The 15,297-nt window shown below is 58.8% G+C and overlaps 1 protein-coding gene across 4 annotated transcripts in view; it reads right to left on the bottom strand.

Annotated features, from left to right (window-relative positions):
* MSI2 (musashi RNA binding protein 2) overlaps positions 1 to 15,297 on the bottom strand; it is a 116,430-nt gene that overhangs the window by 12,924 nt on the left and 88,209 nt on the right. For 3 of the 4 annotated variants that reach the window (XM_088535681.1, XM_088535689.1, XM_088535696.1), the window contains exons 8-10: positions 13,540 to 13,622; positions 10,029 to 10,143; positions 5,037 to 5,111 (exon numbers count right to left, since the gene is read on the bottom strand). In XM_088535681.1, coding sequence (XP_088391807.1) covers positions 5,037 to 5,111; positions 10,029 to 10,143; positions 13,540 to 13,622 — 273 coding nt within the window. Of the gene's footprint in view, positions 1 to 3,189; positions 3,445 to 5,036; positions 5,112 to 10,028; positions 10,144 to 13,539; positions 13,623 to 15,297 lie in introns of those variants that run through there. The other variant, XM_088535700.1, reaches the window with a different exon arrangement.

The raw sequence follows: 15,297 nt of genomic DNA, 5'->3' as shown, positions 1-15,297 counted from the left end.
TGGAGAGACGATTAATCCCAGGACAAGGGCACGGAAGGGCAGAGGAGCCCCGAGGGACCCGGCGCCCACCGAGCGGCCCACGCGGTGCCGCCGCGGCAGGGGAGGACGGGGTCCCCGGCACGGCCCAGCACTCACCGGGCACCTCGGAGCCCTTCCTGCACACGGGACTGAGCAGCTCCCACCTTTCAGCAACGCCTGCACCAAGGAGACTGCTCTCCAGAAGCTTTTCATTCCTTTCTGCCCCCTCCTCCCCCATTTTTAGCTAAAAATCACACTAACCAAGGTGTTTGCAGCTAGCATCGTGGCTACCTCGGGCCACCCAGCATTTCCTACGGCCACAGCAGCATCACCCCCATCACACTGCCCTGCTCAGGGCAGTGCAGCTTTTCACCCGTGCTGGAGCCTGCGCTCCCCTTATCACTCCTGCAGGTAATTGCTCTCATTACGATCCCCGTGGCTGCAGCTGCGGCCCCTTCCCAGCCCGGCGCTCTGCAGAGCCCGGCGCAGCGGCACCCCTGGGGCTTTCTCTCCCACCCTCCCTTCAGCATCGCTCCTTTTCCAGGCCGTGACCCGGAATATTTAAAGCCTGTCTCAGGCGCCACAGACCAGCGAGCTGCTCGGAACGGGAGGACGCTGGGGATGGCCCAGACGCCCTCGCCGCGCGGCCGCTCCTCGGGACGGAGCCGGGAGGCCGCGGTGCTGGGCAGGATGCGGACACCAGCTGCAGCGCGTGCTCGGGGCAGCTGCAACCTGCTGAAAACCACCCCAACCAGCACCCGGCGTCTCACTGTAAGGGCTGAGGAAACACAGGAGAGGAAGGAGATGTAGGCAACTCATTCCCGCAACATAAAGAGTGCAACTGTCCCCCACGCTGCGACTCCCCACGTCACAACACGACTCCATCGCGCCGCAGCACGCGGAGGGGCAGCTCCTCGGCCGCGCTGCCTCCGGTCCGCACAGACCCGGCTCCTCCTCGCGAAGCCGCCCGGCCTTCGCTGTTTGTTTGCACTGACGGAGACTGGAACGGAGAGGTTTGAAGAGCGATAATTAAGGTCGTTCCAGCAGATTTAATATGCACTTTGCAAACCGCTTTATGCCATGCAGATGCAGCTAATGTGTTTTAGGTGAATAAAGGCATGCAGCGCGGGGATGATTAGAACAGATTTGGAGCAGTTAAGAAAGGGTTAGATGAGGAGTGAGGAACAGCTCCAACTTTGCTCAGCACCTCTTGCTGTGACGAGCTTAACGAACTGCACATGCTATTTTGAACATATTCTGTATCTCCTCCCGGCTTTGCAGCTGCCAGCGAATCCTGCTTCCTTTCAAACGCTCGGTTCATCAATGAGGTCTCCTGACCAGGCAAACTGCTCCCATGGCCAAGCTGCACAAGGCCGAGCTCCTCGGGACCGGGCTGCTATTCCTACTGGCTCCATCGCTCCGTCCCGGCGGGAGCGGCCCCGCGCCGGCAGCGCTGCCGTCCCTTCCTCCCCTCGCTCATGCTCCGCTCCGGGAGCAGGAACGCGGCGCGGTCGCCGCATCCGGGCGCTCGCTCCTCTTCCGGAGCCGCGAGCCCGCGGCCCAGCTCGCCGCGGCATCGGGAAGGGACCACGCTGCGCCTCCCGGATCAAGGAAACGGCTGCGTTAAGGGCCCTCGCAGTAAGGAAAAACACTAGTTTGGGGCTTGGCGCTCGCCTTGCTTCGTGTTGCACAGCACTGAGCCCAGGTGTCGCGGCACGACTGCACAGCATCAGCATGAACAAGCAAGGGGAGGTCCTGAGCCCTGGAAAGGTCGCCAAAATATTTGTTTTTCCCGCCTCTCCCCATACAGAAGGGCTTTAATAAGCTTTAACAAACATACAAGGAAAGAAACCCCAAATTAAGGAAAAAAAACCTAAATTCCTGGGATGGAGGTGGCCAAGCAATCTGTGAACCGCCGGCCCCGCTTTTGGCTAAAGCGACAAGTTTCCGGGACGGTCCTTTCCATGGGCACGGCGGGGCACGAGGCCGCAGCCCCGGGGAGCAGAGGGCCCCGCGCCGCGCGCGGCCTCTCCACCGACACCTGCGGGGCTCCCCTTTACCCAGCTGAGAACACACCTCCGTGTGCCGCCTCCTCAACACCGCGTCGCACCTCGGGCCATGGCGGGGTCACTCTTTTATTACATGGTCATTGGTACTGGTTATTTGCAGCGTCCAAACCAAAGCATTAGAACTGCAAGCTAAGAGAGCAGCAACACAGCATGTCCGTTGTAAACAATTTATTATTATTTTCTACCTCAGTTACTTACAGGAAAAAATGTCATAAAAAAGAAAATAAACAAAATAAAAAGCACAGATGGACTATTTACAAAAAAAAAAGGAGAAAATTCACAATAGCCGAAATGTTTGCAAATCATGCACACTAAGACAAGTTCACAAAAGCAAAGCAATTCATAGCAAAAAAACAAACAAAATAATAAGAAGCCATACAGATTAAAAAAAAAAGCTATCGCCTGCAGAAAAGTAAAAAGAAAACTAACCAATTATTACATCAAGCATCTTTAATGAAATGAACAGCACAGCCGTGTATTGTAGAGCCTTTGACACTGACATTTTAAACAAGTGGATTAACAAACATTAAAATGCATTACAGTTCTACTGTAAGCATGCAATTTACTTCTCACAAACTTGTAAAATGGGCAGCAGCACTTGCACCCCCCGGAATTGGACCCAGCGCGCGCCTGCGAGGCGGCCGTGCGGGAGCTGCTCCTGCGGGAAGCCGAGCCGGGCCGAGGCGCGCGGCGAGGGCTGCGGCCCGGCCCCTGCCCCAATTTGAACCGTTTGCCCATGATTTGCAAGCGAAGCGCGGGAGCGAACGCGACTGCGGCGGCCGAGCGAGCGCCCGCGCCGCCGGGACGGGGACGCCTGGGGAGCGCCGGCACCGCCGGCCCCGCGGCGCGGGCAGCCGCGCGAGCACCGGGGCTCCCTCCGCGCTGCGGGTTCCCACCACGCGCAGCCCACGTCCCGGAGCGCCGGCCGGGCGCCCCGGCGCTGCTTACGGCGCCCAATCGGCAGCTGTTGCTTCCCTGATTTGGGAGAAGTTTGTGAGAAGTCGTTCCACCGCCCCCCGCCCGGCCCGGGCCAGTTACATTCCAGGTGGGCATTAAAACTCATAACAAAGCAGAGGAGAAAAATTAAAAAGGAAAAAAATGAAACAAAACAAAAGCAAACTCAAAGCAGTGAGGATATGGAGCCTTTAAAAAAATAAAAATAAAATAAAAAGTCCAGTCAATCACACCAGCCAGTAAGAGCAGCATTTGTTCAGTGGACATGGGTATTAAACATGGACCACCCAGGCTTTTCTGTCTCTCTCTCTCTCATTAGCACTGTAGTAAACCCCGATTAATTTGTTATGCATCTTTAAGAACTAGTTGATAAAAATTATGTCTTGTGAAATCGGCAAATAGTCTGTAAAGTGAAATAAGAACAGAAATTAATAGATTAAACTGAAAAGATAAGTCCCAGAAATTAAAAAAAAAAAACAGGCACAGGAAGGGCCTGGTTGCAGTTACAACCCGAAGCGGCTGCCCCGGCTGAGCGCGGCGGGAGGGCCGGGCGGCCCGCGAGCCCAGAGCTCCTCGACGCCAGCAGGGCCGGTCCCTGCGCCCTGCCCCGATCCTGACTGCACCAACGCTCTGCTCCCGGCGGCACCGCCGCGTGCGGCCGCCTCCTGCACCGCGCGGCGCCCTGGCACGAGCGCGCGTCCCCCCGCCGCCACGCGCGACCCGCCTGCTCCGAGCGCCTCCCGCCCGGGATCGCGCAGCCCCGCGGCCCTGGCGAGCGCCGCTCCGGGCTGAGCGGGCCGGGATAACCCAGCAGGTCGCCGAGGGGCAGCTCCTCTACCGCTCCTCGAGCACCCCAGGGCACCTCCTTGGAGCCGGGCCAGCTCCCTTGGATTGCTCCGCGGATTCCAATCTCTGCAAGGGCCTGGGAACAGCCAGCTATAACTGGGGAGAAGCAGCCTCCGCCGCGGGCGGGAGCAGCAGCCCCGTGTGCGCGCGCTGGGCGCTCTCCGTCCGGGCCGGGCTGCACTCACGGAGCCCAGCCGCTCTCCTCGGCTCGCTCGTGGTGTAACGGAGCCCCGAGAGCCGGGCGAGCGCCGGGACGGTGCACGGGCACGCGTGGGCCCTGCACGCTGCTGGGGGAGCGCAGGAGGAGGGCACGCGCGCTGCCAGCCCGGCCTGGGGCCGGCTCCAAGGCAGGGATGCGACTCGCGACGTGGCCGTCCCCTGCAGCGCGGCAGAGCGGCAGCGCGTGGAGGGGACGCCCTCCTGCCGCGCAGCGGGAGCCCAGCGTGGCGAGCAGCAATGAGCCCCGACCGGAGCCCGTGGGCACCCGCGGTGAGCGGCCTCAGTGCCACGCGCGCCGAGAGCTCCACAACGCGCCCCGGCGAGGCCGGCAACGCTCCGCACGGCCGCGCTCGGCTCCGCGGAAGGCCCCGCGCCGGGACAGCGCCGCGAGCACGGCCGCTCCGGGGGACAGGACTGCGGAGGGCAGCGGCAGCCACCGTGGAGCGCGAGGGCGAACCCGGAGACCGGCACGCTGCAGGACACCGGAGACAGCTGCACAAACCAGGGCTGCTGCACCTTCCGCCCCAGAACTGCTCTCCTAAGGAATATAAACTCGCCAGAAGTAACGCGCGAGCGTGCGTGCAGGCCCGGTGTGCATGCGCGTGGGCGCACGTATACCTACCTGCCATACGGACAGATACACGAGGAAAAGCCCATGAAAGGGAGGGTAACAGCGCTTCAGTTATTTCTGTTGCTTTACGCTTTTATTTAAAAACATTGTTTTCAAATAACCAGTACCAATTTACACATTATTAAAATGTATTAAGAATATGTATATAATTTTTTTGAATAGCCAAAAAATTAGTTGTTGTGTGAGAGGCTCCCTGCAGACTTTCCTGTCTCAACTTGCATTTACGCCTTTTCTTTTTAAAAAAAGGAAAAAATAAAGGAGAAGTGGGGGAATTAAATCTGCAAATGACGTGTACATACCTGGGAACTGATAGCTGTAACTGGGGGCAAATCCAGGGTATCCTCGGCCATATGTTGCAACAAAATTTGGGTAACCTGATTACAGAAAATAAAAGAGAGAGAAAGAGAAGGTTGAAGATTAGTAATTTATTTATTTTTGCTTGCTTTTAAATGCAACGCTAAATTACCCGGTGGAACTCACTTTTACAGCATGCAGTGAAAGAGCAGATTCCCCATCGCCGCGCAAACCCACGGGATGTTTCCCTGCCCGCGACGGCCGCGCGCTGGGAGCGGGCCCGGGGCCTGCGCGCGCGTCGCGGCCGGCAGAGTAAATGCCAGCGCGGGGGCTGAGCACACAGCGGCCGCTCTGACATTTGGAGAGCTTACACGGAATGTACTTTGCTTCAGAGCTATTGACAGTTGGAGATTAAGGTAGCAGCAATTCCTCATCCCAGGAGTGTGAAGGACAGCAGTTAACACATCAAAGGGCTGCAGCCCCAGCCAAAGAGCTTGGAGACTTTCAGGAAAGGAAAACTCGGGCACAAGCAGCGCTTCCTAAGGCAATTTCTAGGATGTGCACAGCAGCGCCCCAACCTCGGCGGCTTTTCAAGTTTATCTGAGAGCAGTGCCGCTCCAGAGCGCTCTGTTTGGGCCGTCGAAGCGACTGCAACGGGCAGCGCCTGCCGAGCGCGGGGTGAAGGTGTCCAAGCGCCCCGGCCCCGACGGGAGCCGGCCCGTTCCCGCTCGCTCCTCCTTGTCACTCCCCATGGAACGAAGCGGTGCTTCCACCCTGCAACACTGGAGCGCCTCCGAAACGCGTCCACCAGGCACGCGGCCTCGCGCTCAGCCGCTTCCCTGCGCGCTCCGCAGCAGCTGCCCCAGGAATTAGCCCGATGTCACTGCATGGATGACCCAGGGCTAAGGTTTGCAACCTTTGTTTCCCCTCAAACAGTAACATTGCTAACGGATTGTTTGCTAAGGAGAACCGTCACCATCTCCACAGAGCGCAGGGTGATGAGGGCCTGTCCTGTCCCAGAGCTTCCACGCGCCGTGGGCTCCCCACGCTCCCCGGCTCGGGCAGATGAAATCACAAATGTTTAATACGACATTGCTTCAATTTTCCTCTTCATTTGCTGCTGCGGTGCCTGATCTGCTCTAACGAGCGCGAGCCGGGGCGGCGCGGGGACCTGAATAGCAATGGCCCATTAGCGCCGGGCTGCTCCGCGGAGCCCACCCGGGCCCGCTGACCTACCCGCCGTCTCCGTCCTCCTCCGGCTGCTCCCAGCCATCTGCCCGGCTGAGCAGCTCCTGCAGCGAAGCTGCAAGTCCCGTTTTCCCGGGATACCGGCCCTCGCTGCCCGTGCAAGCGCAGACCCAACGCAGGGCGATGCTGCCCTCAGCAGCGCTCCTGCTCCGTGCCCGGGAGGCTCCCGGCAGTGCCGGATGGGAGGGGAAGACACGGGATGTGCCTCTGCCTCCCTGGTCCGTACGGCTTATCCAAGGGCACTGCAACGTGGTCTCCAGCCGCCAGCATCCATACGGACCAGTCCCCGTGCCGGGTGACGCCCGCCCCGCAGGGAGGGAGGGTCCATCCGTGGGGACGTCCTTTAACTTTCAAGTCCTGCTGCAGGACAGCGGCTGAGAGGCGCCAACCCTGCGGCTGATCCGTGAGCACAGTGTGTGTGCTGGGCTGGCAGACGCAGCGCAAACCTCAACTGTGAGGGCCCAGTCCTAGAGCCGCGCGCGGCCCCGAGGCACCTCGGAGCGAGCGCTCCGGGGGCTTCTCCATGAAAGACGCTCTGACCTTCCCCCAGGGACGGCCCCACACGACCCAGCCACAGCTCAGGGTGTTTCCAAGGCAGCTGCCTGCGACGGTGACAGCAGAACCGGTGGCAACCAGGAGCACAGGGCAAAGAGCATCTGCCCCGGGTGCGCAACACACGCAGGAACCACCTCGGAGATGAACGCCTGCTGGAAAAGTTCCCTTCTGAGGCAAAAGAATAAAAAAAGGGTCTATCTCCTACATCAAGGGAATTGAAAAGTGAAGCTACCTCCAATGGTGCCACCTTTGGCAGGGTGAGCGCGACGTGCTCCGCGCGTGGTGCCCGACCACGGCCCCCTCCTCTCGCTCTGCCTCCCAGGCAGCCGCTACTCCATTAAGCGGCGTCTGATGGAAAAAGGGAATGACTTTCTGTGAAGGGCACGGGCGTCCGTTCTGCACGGGCTCCGGCTCCCCGCGGAGCGTGCGCAGGAGCGCGGAGCTCACGCAGGAAGCGGCACCGGCGAGAGGCTCCGGCAGCCGGCGCTGCCGTCGGGACCACGCAGCCGTCCTGGGCGAGGGGCTCTCCGGGCTCAGCTCTCCCGTCTGCAGAGGGGTCCTATCTGGAAAGGGGGCCCAGCTTTACCACTGAGCGCCCGGGCGCCTGTGGTGCCCATCAGCGAGCGCGACGGTGCTGCTGGCCCCAGCCCAGGGCAGCCGGAGCCACCGTCACCCCCGGCCGTGACCGCCGGGCCCGGCTGCACCGTCCCCACCACACGCGGCGGCTGCAGGCGGGAGCGCCGGGGGACGGAGAACATCTTCTGGTCACGATGCCCCTTGGTTTCTTCTTTCCTTTCGTCCTGTCTTCTGAGTTTCCTGGTTTTGCTATCAGGGGTGAAGGCTGGGCTGGAGTCTTGGGGCTGCTGCACAAGAGCTCTTCTTCAGCTGGGAACGTCCCCGTTCCTGCCGGGAGAGCCCGGCTGCGTTCCCGGCAGCCCTGCTGCTGGACGGGATGCCGAGGTGGCGCAGCCAGCTCCTTCCCCGCCGCGTTGCCAGGGAGAAGATGGCTGGGATGGAGATCAGCGCAGCTCGTTCATATGCAGAGTGGCTAATTAGCGTTCCTAATCTCCCCCGAGGACGTGCACTTGCCACGAGCAGACAGCGGCGGAGACAGCCCAGAGCGGTCCTGGCGAAAGGCTCCGTCTGCCCGCGCGTCCGCGCCGCAGCAGCCTTTCTAGAAGAACACTTTAATTTTGTTCCAATCAACCAAATCATCGCAGGACGCGGCTGCCGACGCACCTTTAGACCCCGGCTGCTGCAGCATCCTCGGGGAGCTTGTGATTAATGAAAAAGACCAACTTCCTTAATAGCTTTGGAGGGAGGCGCTCGCCGCTCCTTCCTTCGGGCTGTCTCGCGCTCCCCTCCTCTGCCGGCAGCGTCTGGAGAAGGTGACCTTGAGCGGGCCCTTCCGCAGGCAGGTAGAGGAACCTTGCGGAGCGGCTCCGGCGGCCCCGCTCCCGCCCGGCCGATCCGGCACCGGGAACGCGCCGCTCTCCCCCGCGGCGCTCCTCGCTCCGCGTCGGCAGCTTTGCCGGGTCCTGCTGCCCAAACCAGGGCTCGGAGCCGGCGGGACTGCGCGCAGCCGCCTCCAGGGACACAGCGAAACAACGAACAAGTGAGACCAGGAAAAACCACATGCTCGAGCACACCGAGTGCACACAAGTGAGAGAATAACACAGTCGTTACAACAGGCTGAATATTTTAACCCTAAAATCTAATTTCCAAACACTACAGGGCATCATGGGAGAAGAGACTGGTGGGACAGAAAAATAGATGATCAGCTGAAATAACTGAATTACAGCATCTCAGAAAGGGATGGCTCCCGCCACATGAACAGCAGTGCTATTAATCCAGAGATAAAGCAAACACGGCAGGAAAGTTTTCTCCACCAAAGCAAGTCGCCTGAAGCCAGACACCTCCGTGTAACAGCCTGACTTTCATGGGAGCTAAATACCGTGACCTGGTGCTGACTTGGGAAAGCCTTGCAGGGCTCCCAGCCCCTCCAGTGGTGACGCTGCTCCTGGATCCGCTCTGCAGAGCTCAGAGGAACAAGGATCCGGCTCTCAAGGCTTGTTTTTGTGCTCAGCTTCGGGGAGCATCGAAACTCTTCAGAAACCGAAGTGTCTGGCTTACGAAGCACGAGATGAAGCGGCTTCCTGGGCTCTTCTCTTGGCAGGGATGGATTTGCCCAAGGACACAGCTTTCCAAGCCCGGGGCGCTCGGTGGGCCGATCCCAGCGGAGCGGAGGACACCGGCGACGGCGGCTCTGCCGGCTCCGCGCTGGAGCGTCCCGAGCAGCTTCTGGGACCCTCTCCCTTGGCGAGCGCTTCCCTTGCTCCTCCGACCGGGATACGGACCCTCTCCTCAGCCTGTCCCGGGCACACGGGGCTCCCGGCGCTTCCCGGGGCCTTGGGGCTCGGAGGGGCCCGTTTCCGCCTGGGAACACCTCCGGAGGCTGCGCAGCCCTCGCAGACACTGATGTGATGACCAAGGGACTGGCGCAGAGGGAGAGGGAGGCTGAAGGTACAGCAGGTTCACAACAACGTTGCCAATGGATCAGCAGCTTTTCGGCCTGGCACGCGCGAGGACTGGATAGTGAGAGCTTGTCGGATTATACAGAAAGAGGAACCATCCGGGCAGAAACAAATGAGAAGCAATTATAACTAAGCAGACTTTGTGTGCAAATAGAATTTTGCCATTAAATATCATTTATCCCATTTAATTAGTATTTGCTGGACACAATACTCAGGTCTAAAACACCGTTCCATCTCCCTGAAACTTGTAATTATTGTTAGGACCGATAGTGGTGTGCACCTCCCTGCCTCCCCCAACCCGCGTACCATTCAGAGCTGGCGAGATTTTCAATTATCTAATGCTGAACTGTCAAAGATACCTTTAAAAGAAGGGGAATAATGTGTGACTCAATTCCTCTCAAAAAGGGGAGAGATCATTTTTAGTCAGAATGAACACACTGCATCTTTCATCATCCTATTTTTGTGAGTAAAACGGGCTATTTAAAACAACCATTTAAATGCAAATTTTTATATTCCAGGAAGGGGGGAGTTAATCATTTAGCACAGACAGGATTATGGTCCCCTCTCCACCCCTGCTCGGGTTGCGCCGGGCGCCCACGCGAGCGCGGGCGCACAGCCGCCCCGGGAGCGCTCGCTCCGATCCGTGGCCATTGCACTTACCCAACATTCCCATCCCTAGCATAAAAGCGTCCATGGTATAGGGTAATCCGCGTGCCCTTCCTCTCGTCCCTGGTGGAAACATCACTTCTTTAGGCTGTGCTTTCTTACATTCTACCTATTGAGCAGAAACATGTACAAATGAGATGCAAATGAATTCCATGTAAATGTCAAATGCAGAACGGAGCTAGTTAAGGGGGAGTTTTATTTTTAGCGTTTTCCTCCCCGCCCCGCCTCCCCCGCAAAGGTGAACTTCAGGAATGGTGTGAAGGCTCCCGGGAGCAAACGCGCAGGAGCCCCGGAGCGGCGCTGCGCGTTCCGGGAAGGAAAACCCATGCCCGACTCCCAGGGATGCTCTGTGGGTGTGGGATGGATGGAGGAAAGTCCTGGGCACTGCTCCATTACAGTGGGAAGTGACTCTGGGTGATCTTCACACAACGCTTCTTTTAAAGCAGGAATAAAGAATCAATATTCCTGCCCGCCAGAAAAATCCTGGAAATCCTGCTAACAAACGCTCGGCATCCTCGCGCGGCCAGGTGCTCCCGCTGCCTTCCCTAGTGCCCAAATCCCTTTCCAGCCCCACAAGAGGCTCCAGGGAACGCGCTGGGAGCCGCCCCATCCCGAGCAGGATCCTGGCGCTCCGCAGGCTCCTTCCGCGCAGGGAACGGGGAAAGCGGAGCAATCCTCCACGCTCAGCAGCCCCAGCCCTTCCTCGCTGCCCGGCATTCCCGGTTGGAGCGACAAGGGATGCTCCTGGCGCGCGAGCCCGGGGCAGGCAGCGAGCGCGGCTCAGCGCCTCCCTTCCCAACAGCCGGATCCGTGGCTGCGCGTTCCCTGCTGCAGGAAAACCGACCGCCTGTTCCTAGGCAACCTCCTCCGCGAAAACTTCAGGTTTATACGATTTCCATTTAGGTAACATAAAGGTTAACTGACTGTAATGGGAGTATTTGAAACAAACCCACCTACTCCTCCCGTTCCCGCGGCAAACCCCACGGCAGATCGTATTTACGGAGCGCGCTGGCAACGCTTCCCAGCGCCACAATGCTCAGATCCAGCCCGCGCTGTCAAAACATGACTCCTTGCAAACAAACTGCCAGAACCCGACCAAGTTTGGAGTCAAGTTCCTCGAGAGTTCGACTTCTGTTGCTGTCTCGCCGCGTATTTGGGCCATGGCAGGAGCTAACGGGTGCTGGCGTCGCCGACAGCCCCGTCGCGTCTCCCTTCCCAGCCGAGCGCCCTCCCGCCTCCATGCACGATTTGCAGGAAAATGAGGCTTGGAGTCGCTCCGCCAGGAACAACAACCCCGTAACGAGCTCCGGCAGCCGCCGGGGCCGCTCTCCAACGCGCGCGGCCGTCACGGTCACGCAGCACGCGGGCGCTCGGGGGCAGGCGGCCGCAAGGCGGCTGTAACCTGGATCGAAAGGGGAAAACGAAGTCGCCAGCAGGAAAGCGAACGAATTCCCAGAGCGTCTGTGAACGAAGGGCTGGCGCGGGGAGCGCGAGCGCTGCCGGGGAGCCGCCCCCAGCGCAGGGCCCTCGCGCCGGCCCCGTCCCGCAGCGGCTCCCGGCACGCTCCTCCCGGGAACGGGCGCTCCTCAGGCTCGGCTGACCGGCAAAGAAAGGCTTAAGTGTAAGACTGAAAAAAACGGCAGGAAAACGAACCCTCCCTGTTTTTGTTTAGTCTCGTTTGGAGAAGGCCCGCGCCGCTGGGCGCTCGTGAGGCCGCGCGGGCCGCGGGGCCGGGGCAGGCCCGGCCGGGCTCGGCGCTCAAAGGCCCCTTGTAGCCAGCACAACAGAGCGGCTCTCAGCTCCCAGCGCTGCAGGAGCCACGGCGAAACCGCGGCTTTCCAGGGAGAGCGGAGCGTTCTGCGCGCTCACACACCCACAGTGCACAAAAACGTGTTTTACCACCCAAAGACAGCGCAACTCTGTCCTGCGGGCAAGGCCGACTCACGGCAGCGGGATCAGGTTGCTCCCGCGCGCGTGGGCCGGAGCTGCTGCTCTGGGAAGGGGCGCCCGGAGCCACCCGGAGATGCCGCAAAGCCAGGGCCACCCGCAGGCTGCGGGAAGCTTCCAGCTGCACAAAAAGAGGCATCGGATCCTGGCACAGCTGGGCCTGGAGAACGGGATAAGAGGTCGCCTGCCCGTGCCCTGGGCACAGGGGACGTGGGGGGTGGATCCGTTGGGATCCATCCGCGTGCCGGTCCCGGTCCCAACCCCTCGGCGGTGCCAGCGCCGGGCGGCTCCTCCTGCTCCTCCCGGGGAGGTTTCTCCTCGCACATCCCCGCTCCGGAGCGCCGCCGCCGTCGCCGCCAACGGAGACGCCCCACGCGCCGGAGCCCGCGGTGCGCGGCAGCCGCTATGAGCGCCGGAGGAAGCGCTGCCGGTGCGGAGAGGAACGGCTCGCCGGGACAGGGGCCGTGGCGGGACCCGCGCTAAGCCCGGAGCAAACCTCTCCCATCCTCCAACTCTGCCCCTTGCCAGGAGAGGCCATGACCACACCAGAGCCCCAAAGAAAACACGCGGCTCCCTCATCCCGTGCGTTTTCCAGCTGCTCCTGTCCCCGCGCTCCAGGGCAGCTTGCTTTGCGTTTGTGGATTTATCCCGCAGGGCCTGGAGAGGATCCTCGCCTCCCACGAGCACTCCGCGTCTCCTTTATTAAATACCTCGCTGGCACTTTCCCCTTTCCCAGCGTTCCTGTAATACCGGGTTTGACACTCGGAGCTTTACGGGTGGCAGCAGAGCCAGAACGGCCGCGCTAAAAATAACGGGCCAGGAGCGCGGGGCGGCCCCGGAGCCCTTCGCTCCCTGCGGAAGGGAACGGCGATCCCGGACCGTGCGGGAACCAGCCCGGGACCGGCCCTCGCGCAGCCAGCAGCTCCTAAAATCAGGAAAGCAGCAGCAGGCAGGGATGGCGCAAAGCACCGCGCTGCTCGGACCCGCACCGGGCACCGCGGGGGAAAACCCCTAAACTGCAGTTATCCGCAAGAGGGGAGCTGGGAGCGGAAGGGGCCGAAAGAGGCGGCCGAGGAGCAGCCGCTGCCGGGACACCGGGGCTGGGGGGAACCCGCTACCCTGGCCCGGCCGCGGCGCCCGCCGACGGGGCCGCTCCGGTTATTGCAGGCGCATATTGCAGCGAGGAACAATATGAGGAATATTATTTCAGTGCCCTGGGAAAAATTAGCAAGTCAAATATTGAATCAGGCCTCCAGCATATGCCAAGGAGATTGCTTTGATCTTATCCACGCTAAAAGCTCTATTATTGAATTTAGAGTCTGTGAACACGTATCAGACCAATATACAATGCATATCTGAACGCACGTTTGAGCAGCAAAGGATGTTTTGACAAAAGCAAAAGAATATTTTCTGAAAATATCAAAGTTATTGCATCAATTGAAATACAAATGTCCTTTCTCATCCAGCTCGGGGCTACAGCGACAGGACGAGCCACAGGCCGGGCCGGACCCGAGCTCGGGAGGAACCGAGGAACCCGCGGGGAACACAAACAACTTACCATTTTATTATTGATTTCATGGAAATGAATTTCACAGACTTTTTCCACCACATCTTCATTTTCAAAAGTTACGAAGCCAAATCCTGGTTAATAAAGAAAAATAAAGAGAAGAAAGGGGAAGAAAATATTAACCGTGTTGTAGGGGTTTCATTGTAAGCGAGCATTACGCAGACACGCTGGAGCTTTGAGAACTTCCCTACCAAACTGCACGTGTAAAAACTGCTGCTTTCTACGGAGCCACTGCAGAGCCTATTACGGGCTAATGGAGGGAGGAAGTGCCGTCTCCAGGAGAATTAATTGGGCTCTGGTGCAGCTCTTCCATAGGATTTAATGGAGGGCTAAGGCCTCCTGATAGATTTTCTGATCCATCCTAAAGAAGTTAATGGGCAGTTCCAGCCCCGTCAGGAACTGCCGCACGGCTCTGTTCCCGTTCATGTCTCACAGCTTTCCAGGAGGCATCGCTAGGAAACCCCATGGGATTTCCCGGGAAGCGCAGCCATTTCCTCTTGCTGGATTCCAGGGCCCTCTCCCCTTGGGATGACCGGGCTCGTGGCCCGGCCGGCGCCGGCCTCCCCGGCCCCCTCTTCCCGCATTGCTCCCTCCTGTGCCTCGTCCGGACGTCCCGGCGGCTCCGGCAAAGCCCGTCCCAACGGCGCGTCCAGCCCCGGCCTCACCGCGGAGCGGCCAGCGCAGAACGGCAGGAAAAGCACAAAACAACCGGAAAACTGCGGGAAAACTGCGGAAAACTGTGGGAAAAGCGCAAAACTGTGGGAAAACTGCAGGAAACGTGTGGGAAAAGTGCAAAACAGTGGGAAAACAGGAAAAAGGGCAAAACTGCGGGAAAATGCAAGAAAACTGCAGGAAAACTGGGAAAACTGCAGGAAAAGTGCAGGAAAAGACCAAAACTGTGGGAAAACTGCAGAAAACTGCAGGAAAACTGCAAGAAAAGTGCAAAACTCTGGGAAAACTGCAAGAAAAGTGCAAAACTCTGGGAAAACTGCAAAAGAGCAGGAAAACTGCAAAACTGTGGAAATACTGCAGGAAAACTGCAGGAAAACTGCGGGAAAACTGCAGGAAAACTGCGGGAAAACTGCAAAACTGCAGGAAAACAACTGCAGAAAAAAAGCAAAACTGCAGAAAAAAAATGCCAGGCAGCGGGTCCTCACCTTTGTTTCATCTTTTAAATATCAGCTTCCAACTTTGTGTAACTGCCCAGGCCAAAGCAGAAGCCCTCCTGCGCGCTTGCCTTACTAGTCAGCACCATGAACAGACGCTCCCTTCGCAGCAAACCGAGAAACCTTCCTGGCTAGAGACACGATTGTTTCTTCTGAGAGGTACTAAGAGCCACCAAAAAACCCGACCCTCGGGAAGTGCATGGAAAAGATTAACACAAAACAAAGCAGGCTGCTTAAAATGGTGACAGAAAGAGGATGCTGGTTGTCAAGGAGCACACATTTTAAAATGAAATTATACTGCATCCTTCTGAATGAAGCTATTATTGGAAGCTAACAAGCTCCATTTAAGAGATAAGCATTTAACAGAGTCAAATGGTTGGGTTTTTATTCAAATGAATAAAACTGAATATTCATTTGAATAATCTTTTCCTGTAAGAGAAAAGACAAAGAAAAGGGGGGAAAATAAAACCAGAGGCGAACAGTCGCGCCAGGCGAGAGGCCCTTGGCCAGGGGCTCTCCAAGGGGAGCCCAGCCACATTCCCAGGACTTCCAGGTGGGAAACGGCTCCCTTGGAGCGGGAGCG

Source organism: Tinamus guttatus, unplaced genomic scaffold, assembly GCF_059628265.1.
Source record: "Tinamus guttatus ecotype Peru unplaced genomic scaffold, ASM5962826v1 Tinamus_guttatus_pri_ptg000043l, whole genome shotgun sequence".
NCBI classification, from domain to species: domain Eukaryota; kingdom Metazoa; phylum Chordata; class Aves; order Tinamiformes; family Tinamidae; genus Tinamus; species Tinamus guttatus.
Note: the sequence above shows the minus strand (reverse complement) of the source record. Positions and strands in the feature narration are given on the sequence as shown.